This window comes from Diospyros lotus, chromosome 5 (assembly GCF_014633365.1).
Source record: "Diospyros lotus cultivar Yz01 chromosome 5, ASM1463336v1, whole genome shotgun sequence".
Classification (NCBI taxonomy): domain Eukaryota; kingdom Viridiplantae; phylum Streptophyta; class Magnoliopsida; order Ericales; family Ebenaceae; genus Diospyros; species Diospyros lotus.
Window position 1 is genome coordinate 5,122,342 of NC_068342.1, and position 12,146 is coordinate 5,134,487.

A 12,146-nucleotide genomic window follows, 5' to 3' on the forward strand; every position below is an offset into this window, starting at 1 on the left:
ATGCCTTCATCCTTGTCTTAGTCTTCGTCCTTCACTTCTTCCCAGCCATCATCATCTTCTTCCTCTGCATCCTCTAGTTTAACATCTAATCTTCTGGTTTGCTTCCATATTCATTTCTGCCCCAGGTTGTTACACTATCTTAACTTAATTTAAAGAAATTATAAATTGGCACTAGATGCAGTGTTGGGGCCTTTTGATATGAAATGATATGCAAAGCAATCAATCACAAATTAAATAAGGAATGAGTGAAACATAAGAAAACATGTAGCGATGTATGAGGAATTCATGCCTGGGAAGAAAAACCATGGACAATTTGGGCCCTGGATCAACTAAACACTGACAAAACCAGTTATTAGATCTACCCCCCTTTCCAAGTTGTTGGACCACATAACTCTCCATGCTTGCTTAAATTTGCAATTGATTGAATGCCTGGGCTTGTTCTTGACTTAATTAACCTGCTGAAACCCACAGGCTATACTTATAGAGTCTCCTTCTGATTCTTGATATCCTTGTCTTCCTTGAACTTTCGAACTTTTGTGTTTATAGAATTTTGGCTTCCTAAAATGCTCAGGGTCTTTACAGTTGAAAGAAAGTATAAAAGTGTTGATTTGCAATTGCTTGATTCTTCTTTACCACAAAAACCAAAAAAAAAAAAAAAAAAAAAAGAAGTATAAAAGCACTGGACTTCAGACAATCCTTTCCTAAGATTTATTTGATTTTAGCATCAATTATGCATTTGTTTTTATTTGGGTATTCATTTTCATTTTTTATAGATGTTGAGAGTAAAAATAATAATATAAAAGATAAGGTTAACTCTTTATCTAACCACTTAAGATTTTAGATCAGATGGTGGTTAACAATTCAACAATAGAAATACAAAAACTAAATATTGTGTTCAATTACATCCTTGTTCTTTGAAACCAAAAATTAATAATGATGTTTGACAAAAAAGTAGTGTATTTTATTAGATAATTAAATATATGTAAAAATTAGTTTATATTGACAAAAATGCCCATCTCCTAGAGAAATTCCTGGTTGGTTGTAGGAGGTTGGGTTGATGAATGGGTGTGATTTTGTGATAATTGGAAGTTGGGTTCAGTGTTTGAAAAAGCACAAGTGCAAAGTGCAGCATGTTTAGGGCTTTTTGTGTGAACCTCGGTCACTTTAGCTGAAAGTGATTAGAGTGCGCTGCACTTGCGCTTTTACCTAAGCTCCGAAGCGCAAAAAAGCAAGCTTCAAAAATATGCTTGTTTTTTTTTATCAGACCATGAATTGTTGGATTTGTTTAAATTTCTGTAGTGATGTGGCTGCTTGAATGGAAACCTTACCCAAAAAAAGCTATTTAAGGTATGATAAAATGATATATACTTTGAAAAACAGAAAACAAAAAGCTCGACTGTATTTACCGAGCAAAAAATATTGATTTAAACATATAATTAGGTGTAAATTAGGGATTGCTAATATATTCTTGATTGTTGTAAAATATTATTGATTATTGATTGTTGTAAATTACAGATTTTTGATTGATTGTAAATTAAGGATTAACTGTCTGGAGATTGTTTTAAATTAGAAGTTGATTGATTGTGGATATGTGTAAATTAAGGTTTTTTGTTCTTTTGCTTTTTTTTTTTTTTATGATTTTATGAACTTGTAGATGGGTATAAAATTTAAATGAAAAATGATATCTCATAATTTGTTAAATTTGCAGCCCTCATTCTTACTTAGTTTTTTTTTAAAGATTGCATTTTTAATAGTTTATATTTTTCTATGCTTATAAAAGCTTATACTCTTTGTTTCATTTATGTGGGCTTCACTGTGCACTTAAGCTCCATAGCCCTTTTGCACTTAAGCACGCCTAGTGCTTTCGAAAACAATGGTTGGTTGATGAAGTGTACTGGGCTAGTTTTGTTGCATGGGAACAAAAATATAAAGATTAAAAAAAAAACTATTTTGGTGTCTTATATATTTTTTTTACAAGGTAATGAAAACTATATTCATTTTCTTTGAAAATGAAAATAATGCAACAAATGCAGTCCTCCTTCCCCCCAACCCCCAATCCCCACCAAAAAAAAAAAAAGAAAGAAAGAAAATTGAAAAGTGACATAAAATAAAACCATGTCTAAGCAATATAATAATTTTAGATTAAATTTTTGCAGGTCAAACTTGTGCAGATTTTGTATGGCTCTGTGACACTAGCTTTGACTTAATTTTTGACTATTGAAACTGTGAAAATTCTTGTTAAAATGGAAAAGTTGATCTTTTTATCTTCTTTCCAACACCAAAAGAATCAAATTAATGGGATTTCAGATGAGCAAGTTATAACTAAAGTAGAGAAGTTATATGCAATTTGAATGAATCTTGTTTTTTTTTTTTTACTTTATTAGATTTCAATTTAAACTTAATTCCACTTGTACCAGAAAATCATTGAAAACTTGTGTTACTGTTTTCAATTCTAACTTTCAACATGATTCCTACCTTTTGCAAACTACTCGTTTTTAATAACCTCAAAATCCTTGTTTTGCCCACTACTCTTCTTACACTAGAAATCCCAACAGAAACCCTACAAAATTGTCTGGTTTCCAATTGGATTTTTCTATAAAAAGCAAGAAGCATGCAAAATGTCTTCTTGATATTGTTGCTTCATGGTACAATTTTGTTGTGGCAAATTTTGGAAGAACAGAGAAACTGATAACTACGAGGTTCATTCCCTCATTTTACGTTCAGCGAGCTGGCGGACAGATTTTTCTTGGGCACTTTTTTCCCAACCTACTCGGTCTAGAGAAAACCAGTACGTACTGGTTTTCAGAGAAAACTTTGTATTTTTCATATAAACTAACTAAATTTTGTGTAACTTGTAGATTACATGAACCAAATTCCAAGGCAACTTCGTCGTCTTCTTACCTTATCAAATGCTTATTGTATTCAGGTGTCTTAATAATCATAATATGTAATAAAAATTGTGATGAAAGTAAATCCTTATACTTTAAATCTTAGTAAATTGATCTTGTCCTTCACTGTTCCTTATGTGCCAACAATTAGGTTTTTTGTCTTTGAAGAACTGTAATAATGTATTGTACATAACTCTGGACTTTGTGTTATAAATAATACATGGAATGACCAAATATTTCATTTAACTTTAGCTTTATTTGGCAAAAATTACAAATAATCACAATGGAAGATGGAGAAATTTGACAACAAATTTCCCTTTTGCTGAATTTAGAACTTTTGAAATACAAAGAATTTAATAGAATATAAAGAAAATCTCTTGCATAGCACGTGCTCATGGAGCTTGTAATCTTTTTGTAATGCCAAGCTTCATCTAGAGAAGTCTTGTTGTAGCCATGGCTGGTGCTTTTTCTCTTCTGAATTTTGTTTGATCATACGTTGTCAAGCACTTGAAATTATGCAAGCTAAATTGTGGCACACCACATGGAACTTTGGAGACTAAAACATCAAAGTTTAATTTGAAATAGACTTGTTTGTTTATCATATGTATATATGTGTATACATTTATTCTGTATGCTGGAATTTTTAAGGCATCGAACAGAAGTTAATGGAAGGCTTGTGCTTCCACAGATTTTACCTTTTCAAACATTAGCATATATGACTTCTTTTGTTATTTATGTATTTATCATCATTTTCTAAGATGGCCTTGCCTCGTGTCATCAATGTCAATTGTGATTTAAATTGATAGTTACTCATTTTTGTGAAGCATCTTAGAGGCATATCGAAGTGGAAGGGGGCGAATTGTTGTTAGAGGGAAGGCCGACATTGAATTGCTGGATTCTAAAACAAAGCGAACTGCAATTGTTATAACAGAAGTACTATCTTGGTCCCTTTATTTGGAATTTAAGAGAGGTACAGGTTTATTATCTAACTAAAATGAGGATGTGAAATGCACTTATGGATATTCTTGTGTGGATTAAACAGATTCCATACCAAGCCAACAAAGCCTCTCTTGTTGAGAAAATTGCTGAGCTTGTGGAAAACAAGGTAACTTTTGAATGGCTTGGGATTGTTATATTATAGACTTAATACTCACTTTTTCTTTAAACAATCTGTTCCACCTAGTGGGATAAAGGGTTGTGATTGTTGTTTTTGCTCAAAAAACAATTTGTAATGAGTAAAAATGTGTAATTCTTTACACTTTATGGTGTGTTGATTTCTCATTTTATTATAGTGTAATTTCAAATTTAGAGGGAAAGTGTACCGTGAATGACACTATTCTTGATTATGATTTCATTGTTTTTTAGAGTTTGGAAGGTATAAGTGATATTCGTGATGAAAGTGATCGAACTGGAATGCGTATAGTCATTGAGGTATCAGTTATCACCAATGTTCTCTTGATTATTTTGTTTACTTGAAGAAATTGAAAACCATTATGGGTTTGTGTTTTGCTGGGTCTTGATAATGATTTTATTTTCTTATCCAGCTCAAGCGGGGTTCTGATCCATCTATTGTTCTTAACAATCTATATCGGCTTACTGCTCTTCAGTCTAGCTTTAACTGCAATATGGTGGGGTGAGTGGTTTTTGTGGAATGATGATTTTATTAGGGAGTATTGAATTGCGATACTGATCTGATATTTGGTTTTCTAAGGTCTAAGGGAGTGCAGCATGTTTTAAATTATTAGCAAGTGTTCTGAAAAAGTGGGAAAAACATAATATTTATCTTTTTTAATTGGTGGTATTTTCTTGTTAAGGATTACTTCTGTTCTCTTGTTTCTGCATGTTTATAATCTGTTACTTGTCTATTTAATTTTTCTTGTTTCTGCATTTATTACTTCTGCCATGCAGGTTTATATTGGGGGATTTCTGTGATATGGTATTTTTACTTCTAGGAAGCAAACAACCTATCTTAAAGCTGAATCATCATTGTTATTGCTTTGGAGATGAAACTTTACATAAATTTAGGAAAATCTCATTCTTCTATTTTCTAGAAGATATATTGCACAATTCCCAGGGTTGGTAGATTATGAGGACATTACCTACACAATTAAAGCTCCTGGTCACGTGTAGAAGTGTCTTGCATTGTATGCAATATATATATATATATATTTAATGCTAAGAGGGAAGTTTTATTGATAGGTAATAAGACCATGTTTGTAGTATTTAGAATCTTAGGTAGTTAAGAACCAATATGATGCAGTGTGCAAGGAGGAACTGGCAAAACTAGTGCACAATTTGGGTTAAAACCATGTAAGATTGAATCTAGAATGATAATCATCAGCCAAAAAAGAAAAAAAGGAATCTAGAATGATAATATGAAACTTAGGGTTTAAAAAACCTCAAATGATGAATTAAAATAAAAACAGCTGCTGACAAAGTGTCTTAAAAGACTATTTTAGGTCTCTATCAATGTAAAATATCTGCAACAATATACCGACCCCTTATCCTATTATGTGGGATTGGCTACTTGAATTCTAGCTCTGCATTTATTTTTATCGATGACCTTATCTTCTGTAAGGCTCTTATAACTACTATAATACCTAATTGTTGCCCACAACTTTTTCTTAGTGTTCTGCTTGTTTTGCTAAATCCTTTTTCCTTTCCTTCTACTAAATTAATAGGATCCTCTATTGTTTTACTTTTCACATGACCAAACTACTTTAATTATGTTTCATGCATCTTATCTTATGAATAATCTCAATTCCAATTTTTTCTTTTCTTCTATGGTTGCACATTCATCCTAGCATTCTTGTTAATAGAATGATCTTATTCTGACTAATTTGTTTATTTTGTATTCCGTAGCATTCTTAACAGAAAACCTCAATTGATGGGCTTGAAGGAATTGCTCCAGGCAAGTTTTTTCCTGTTTATTATCCTTTGTCCTTTCTGGCTGTCTGTTTTGTCTGTGTGTGTGTGTGTGTCTCTCTCTCTCTCTCTGTGTGACATCACCCACACACCACCTCCTTGCATGTGCACCCACCTACATTCTAGTCACTTCATTGCTGTAAGCTTGTATCTTTTACTGTTCTTTTGGGTAGGTTTGGCCTGTGAAAGTGCCTCAGCCTCTTTGCAAAGCAAAGGTAAGGCTGCATACAAAAATTATCCTTGCCTCACCCTTGCAAAAAGGGGAGCCTCAGGCGTTGTGATGCCTTTTTTTCTTCTTTTTTTTGGTTTTTTTTTTTTTTTTTTTGTTGGGGGGGGGGGGGGGGGGGGGGGTTGCAAAGGAATCTGTTGTCCAGCTTTTGCATAGGGCTTGTATTTGTGAGCTTTTGCAAAGGAAGTGTTCCCATTGCCATTCTTCTTGCCAACATCTTCAACTTGATTAAAATGATTAAATTGTTTGATGGGCCATTGGTTCCTCATGGTTTCTGGAAAGTAGATGTACATACCAAGAAAGATAAAAAAATTACAAGAAAATGTAACTAAGATTTAAAAAAAAAAAAAAACCATTTAGCTTGTTTATTGCGGTGTGGATATGCACATTTGGCTTCACTTCTTTCCCTTCTTGGTTATGCTGTGGGCAATATTGGCTTTAGTGCTGTATCTCTCGTGCTTCTGGATTTATAGGTGGCTTAGATGTAGTTTAGAGGAATGCCTGCATGCAATCAGGAAACTCTAGAAACAACTCAGTAGTTAATTGTCACCTGTATGTGATATAGATGCAAGTCATTGGCATGGTGCTCTAGAGTTGATACAGTGTTTATGTATTCTAATCATGACAACGCGCAGGCATTTTGGTTGTGGCTGTGCCCATGACTACAAGTTGTGCAAGTTGCATAGGTCCAATTCTTGACTTGTGCATCTCTCAGTGGAGCATTTGAATTAATCAGGGGATTATTTTGTTCTATTTTGTTTTTTTCTGATCAAGATTTGAATTGATTAACCTTTGAATTCATGGTTGTACTTTAAATGTTATGTGCTTATGGTATTCTGTAGTACAGATTTAGTTGTTTCATTACTTTGATAGGACTTGTGGTTGTGGGAAAGGAATTACATTATTTATGGGAAGCCTTTGTATATTGAAAGAACATAATTTTGTGTTTCTTGTATGTTGCATATAGTATACAGATAAGGTCTTGTTCAACTGTGCCATCTATGATATTAAGAAGGGTTTCACACCTCTAAGATAATATCTTGTTCGTTTTTAATGAATGTCCAAGGTTATACTATGAGAAGAGGAGATGCTTAATACTTCGGTCATGAGAGGTCTCATGTATCCAATGCTTTCAACAGGCTAGATATTTGTTTTGCGATGAACATGGTTTGTAGATATTCGTCCTGACATTGATGTGATACTGATTAAATACTTGCTGTATATGCATGATATTGAAAATACATGGTTTAAGGCCATGCACAATCCGACAACCTCCTGGTTGTCCAAATTTTATGTTTACCGCAATGTGTTCTCTCTTAGATTCTTGTGTGCTTAATAATTTCTTAACTGTCACATCAAATGATTATTGGGTTCCACTATGGCGGCTTCCAGAGTTAATGTACACTTGACCTCAATGGTAGAGTCAACAATACTAATGTAGCATCAGACAGCTCCAACTAATGGGACCATATGTGTTAAAAACATAATTTAGTATTGATCTTGTCATTTTTCTATTTGACAGAAAGGTAGCATTGTTGTAGCCTGTAGATACCTGATTATCGCTTCTGTCATAGACAAGCTTAAAATCATTTAGCTTTCATATTAAGCTCATAACTGTTGCGTGTGTTGTGAATAGGATTGATATTGTTGGCAATGTATGTTTGGTCTAACACAACGTAAAAACTTCATAAGGCTTCTTATAGTCAGAACATTTCCTTCTGCTGTGTGTTCTGGCACTAGTGCTAGAAAAAAAGTAATTTGATGCACTCTTCTGAATTTGTGAAATACCTATGTTGTGCAATTTGACTCTTGGAAGTTTATATGGTAAATGGGTTTGATGTGGTTAGCTGGATTGGGCATCGGTGGTATCAAATGATACCTTTGTGTAACTGGTTATTGAAATTTATTCCTGCATTTTTTATTGTTGCTAGTTCCAATTGAATGATATTTAGCAATGCCATGGTCAAGAAATTACTAATTTTTCAAGGAAAAACAGCTTTTGTTCATGTTTTATTTTTTTATTGTTGCAGGCATTTTTGGATTTTAGATGCTCTATAGTTGAACGGCGTGCAAGGTATAAGCTTTTACAAGCACAAGATCGGAGTCATATTGTTGAGGTATGTTGGAACAACTTGAAATCATTTCAGGATTCATCAATTTATTGTTACGAATGCTGTAGTTCAATTAGTACTGGTTGACATTCAAGTTACAAGACAATGGATAAGCAGCTTTGAAGTTCAACTGTTTTACAAAACAAAATAAGATAGTTTCCGTTGCATGTGCAACTAACCACACCATCTAAATGCCAACTATGTATGTGTTTGATGATATTCTTGGTGAACTTAGGGCATCATTGTGGGGCTGGATAATCTGGATGGAGTAATTGATATAATTAGGAAAGCTTCAAGCAATGCATTGGCATCTGCTGCTTTGAGAAATGGTACTCCTTCACACTTACATCAATTCCTTTATGATGTCTTGTTTCCTCATACTTGAATAATGTATTTTCAAGTCAGAACAAAAATTTAATGCCTTTTGGTTTCATTTCCATTCAATCCTGTATAAGATTTGTATTGGTCCTTTGTGTTGATGCTGCTATGTTTGTAGGTTGTGTTGATTGTCGTCCTTAATTCTTAATCCCAGTGATTTTAAGAAATCAATCCTTGATACAATATCAATGGTAAAATCTTTGGGTCTGCATTTGGCATTTTATTTTAAAGTCCACATTTTCCTGTCAGCTCTTATGCCTTGTTGTTGTTGCTTAGTTAACATGAACCACTTGCCTTGTGCATTAGTATGGTGTTCATCATTGTGTCTCCTTGTCTCCTATCATATCCTTCTCCCAAAGAAAAGCATAATGTAACTTAAACAAGTCCTTTGCCTACTAAATATTGCTGAAGGTTATTCTGGTTGATGTGGCAGCCAAATTTGAAAGAACTGTAACAACATATTAAGTCTAGATCCCACTAAGATGGAGTCGACTACATGATTTTTTGCTTACTAATGATCTCTATAACTCTCTATATTTTCCGTAACGTCCTTGTAACTCATATCATAGCAAAGAGTTTTCACCAAGTTTTTCTTGGCCTTCCTCTACCTCTTTTGCCAAAGATTTGTTCAATTCCATCCGTTTTCCTTGCTGGAGTCTCTATTAGTTGTCTTACATGATTAAATCATCTTAATCTTTAACAGGGTCCACTTTGACCTTGATGCGAATAACCACCTCACAAATGAAGTGGCTACATGATATATTGCAAGCATTGTTCCTAGATTAGGTTAATCATTTCATAATGAGTGATGAAATGTGTAGGGGCTGTATGGCAATAAATTTGGAAAGACATGTTAAAACAGTTGATTGTGGGAGTTGTCTGCTGGAAGTAGGTTAAACCAGGTAAGCAGCTGACCTTGAGGGCAATTTTGTGGAATTAAAAGAAGAGATAATTAACTGCGTTATGAATATGTTATTCGGTGTAATGAGAGGAATGGTATAAAAAATGTTAATTTTGGTTAAGATATGTAGAAGTCATACTAGTGGCTAATTGTGATGGGGTAAAAAATGCCACAAATTTTTATGCCTTGTGACGGCACTAAGCTATCGCACTTTGTTTTGGCCAAACTATGTTGAGGCAGGACTTGTAGCCACAAAGGCAGGCACACAACGTGCAGAGATCGGGTCAACACCCTCCATTATTTCCTTAAGCTGCAAAGTAGGGAGGATACCCTGAGAACTTTTCTGCCTCTCTCTCTAACCAGCCAAAGTATGCATCTCAGGTGCTATTTATGGACAAGCCCGCGATGCTCCAGCAAATTTTTGGCAGTTGATAACCCCAACTGCTAAAGGGGAACCCGCTGGGGCCACTCACCTATTTTTGATTATCAAATCCCAATGTTTATATATGTTGGCAGTTGACACCCTGAACTACCCTGGGTTTATATATACATGCGCATATATGCCCATAACTGTGATACAGGTCAGCCATGTATCACAGGTAACCACCTAAGGCAACTCCTTCATCTGCCACTCCTTAACTTATGTAACTCATGTGTATGGAGCTGACACTATGTATGGGGCATGCTTCAGCGGCATGGTCATGAGCTCCAAGAAGTTGGGAGCATGTCAACATCATCTGCTCTTGTAACCGTGACTTCAAGTAGTTGATCGCAGTCATTTCTTGCCTGGGCCACAAGACATGGTGCCATGCACTGCTGCATGCGTGTGTGGCCTTGCTGGTTGCCTTCCCACTATGGTGTGCCACATGGGCGCTAGTGTGCCATTGCACAGAGGTATCATTCTATGTGTTGGTTGGGGTTGCCCAACACCTTGCCCCATATGTCTGCAGACCACACCACCTCTGCGTGCCTCCCTCATGCCTGTGCATGTCCTACATGCAAGTTGGCATGCAGCCGTGCATGCCTCAACATCAAAGTGTTTAGAAAGTTAACCAGACGCTCATCTGTGTTAGGCATAGGACACACACTGTATGTGAAATTTTGTCCATTGTTTTTTATGTAATAAGAATTTTCTTTCGATGTTGATTTACTGTGGTAACATTTTTTTTTATTTCTTGATGCTTTGCAAAACTATTAAGTAGTTTAAATTTTTGTGACTGTTCATGTAGAGTAAAAAAAAAACACTGATATCTTTTTTGATTGGTTTAGAAAAAGTCTTTCTGGTAGAATATACTAAATATTCTTATGAAATGGTATGAGTAATGTATATGTTGATGGTGATTTTTTGCAGAGTTCAACTTGTCTGAAAAACAAGCTGAAGCCATACTTGACATAAGCCTGAGAAAGCTTACAATGCTTGAGGTCCTTGGCAATTATGATTCTAACAAATATGTTCTCCGTTAGTGGCAATTCTGAGCTATGTTTTTCTTTTTTTTTTGTTTTATTACCATCTTAAGCAGCTTTTTATATTTCTTCATTCTGCAGAGAAATAAATTTGTTGATGAAAGTAAATCCTTGATGGAACAAATATTCAAGTTGCAGGAGCTTTTGTCAAGCAAAAAACAAATACTACAGGTTTGACTCTGTCCAATATGGGTTTAATGACTTCCTAGTGTGCTTGTAAGAGGTTTGATGTTATAATAGGTAAAATGTCATAGATTTGTTTGAAATGTGTAACTAAAATAACCATGAGTTATCCACTGTCTGTCTGAGAGTACTTTACTACTGATCCCTCACCCCCTATTAACACCAAAAGACAAGAAAACAGTGATATATGACCATGTGCTTAATTATCATTATTGTTGAGAATAAAAAAAAATATAAAAGATAAAATTCATAAACTTTTAGATGAGAAGGTAGCTAACAATTTAATATGGTATCAAGGCAGGTAAAAGGTCTTGAGTTCAAGCCTCATGCTAATCTAATATTTAAAATTGTTGTACGTGTTTGGAACACTCATGCAATGAAATCTGACCACACGTGGAGGGCGTGCTGAGTGTAAAAATAATGACCTAAAAGATGAAGTTAATTCTCTATCTATCAGGTTAAGCTTTTTGATGAGATGGGTTTTTTTTTCTTCTTATCAATGAGATGGTGGTTAACAATTTAAAAATTAGCGTTTGATATTCATGTGATACCATATTTGAAGAATCCAAGAGGGAAAGAGAAAGAAACAACAGAGATTAACATGAAGAACTGAGCAGTGTTACTCTATTGTTCAAGTTTAATATAAACAATGAAAAAAAAAATACATATACAGCTACTCTTCAACGCTTTCCCTCAAGTAGGCACATACATATCATATGGGCCTAGCTTGCTACATATATAGTCAACCCGTGGCCTTAGTAAACAAATCATCCAAGTGGTCGTTGGAACCAACAAAAGAAGTGTTGGTCTCTCAAGATGTAGCTTCTCCCTAACAAAAATGACAGTATCAAAATATGTTTAGTTCTCTCAGAAAAAAACTGGTTGAATGCAATGTGAATAGTTGCTTGATTATCACCTATGAGATTCATTGGCCCTACTCTCCAAATCTCAGCTCCTTAACAATCTGTTTAAGCCAAATAAGCTCGCATGTAGGTAGGGCCATGGCCTGATACTCAGCTACTGCATTAGACCTCCTAACAACAATCTGTTTCTTGCTCTTCATGAAA

General features: G+C 34.6%; 1 protein-coding gene across 17 annotated transcripts in view; it reads left to right on the forward strand.

Annotated features, from left to right (window-relative positions):
• LOC127801278 (DNA gyrase subunit A, chloroplastic/mitochondrial) overlaps positions 1 to 12,146 on the forward strand; it is a 63,748-nt gene that overhangs the window by 7,648 nt on the left and 43,954 nt on the right. Inside the window, exons 9-17 of one of the 17 annotated variants that reach the window (XM_052336224.1) lie at positions 3,713 to 3,821; positions 3,931 to 3,993; positions 4,254 to 4,319; positions 4,433 to 4,521; positions 5,751 to 5,799; positions 8,073 to 8,159; positions 8,389 to 8,482; positions 10,784 to 10,854; positions 10,978 to 11,067. The exons of 8 other annotated variants lie outside the window; for them this stretch is intronic. In XM_052336224.1, coding sequence (XP_052192184.1) covers positions 3,713 to 3,821; positions 3,931 to 3,993; positions 4,254 to 4,319; positions 4,433 to 4,521; positions 5,751 to 5,799; positions 8,073 to 8,159; positions 8,389 to 8,482; positions 10,784 to 10,854; positions 10,978 to 11,067 — 718 coding nt within the window. The remainder of the gene's footprint in view (positions 1 to 3,712; positions 3,822 to 3,930; positions 3,994 to 4,253; positions 4,320 to 4,432; positions 4,522 to 5,750; positions 5,800 to 8,072; positions 8,160 to 8,388; positions 8,483 to 10,783; positions 10,855 to 10,977; positions 11,068 to 12,146) is intronic. 8 more of the 17 variants (XM_052336234.1, XM_052336231.1, XM_052336233.1 and 5 more) reach the window with 8 other exon arrangements.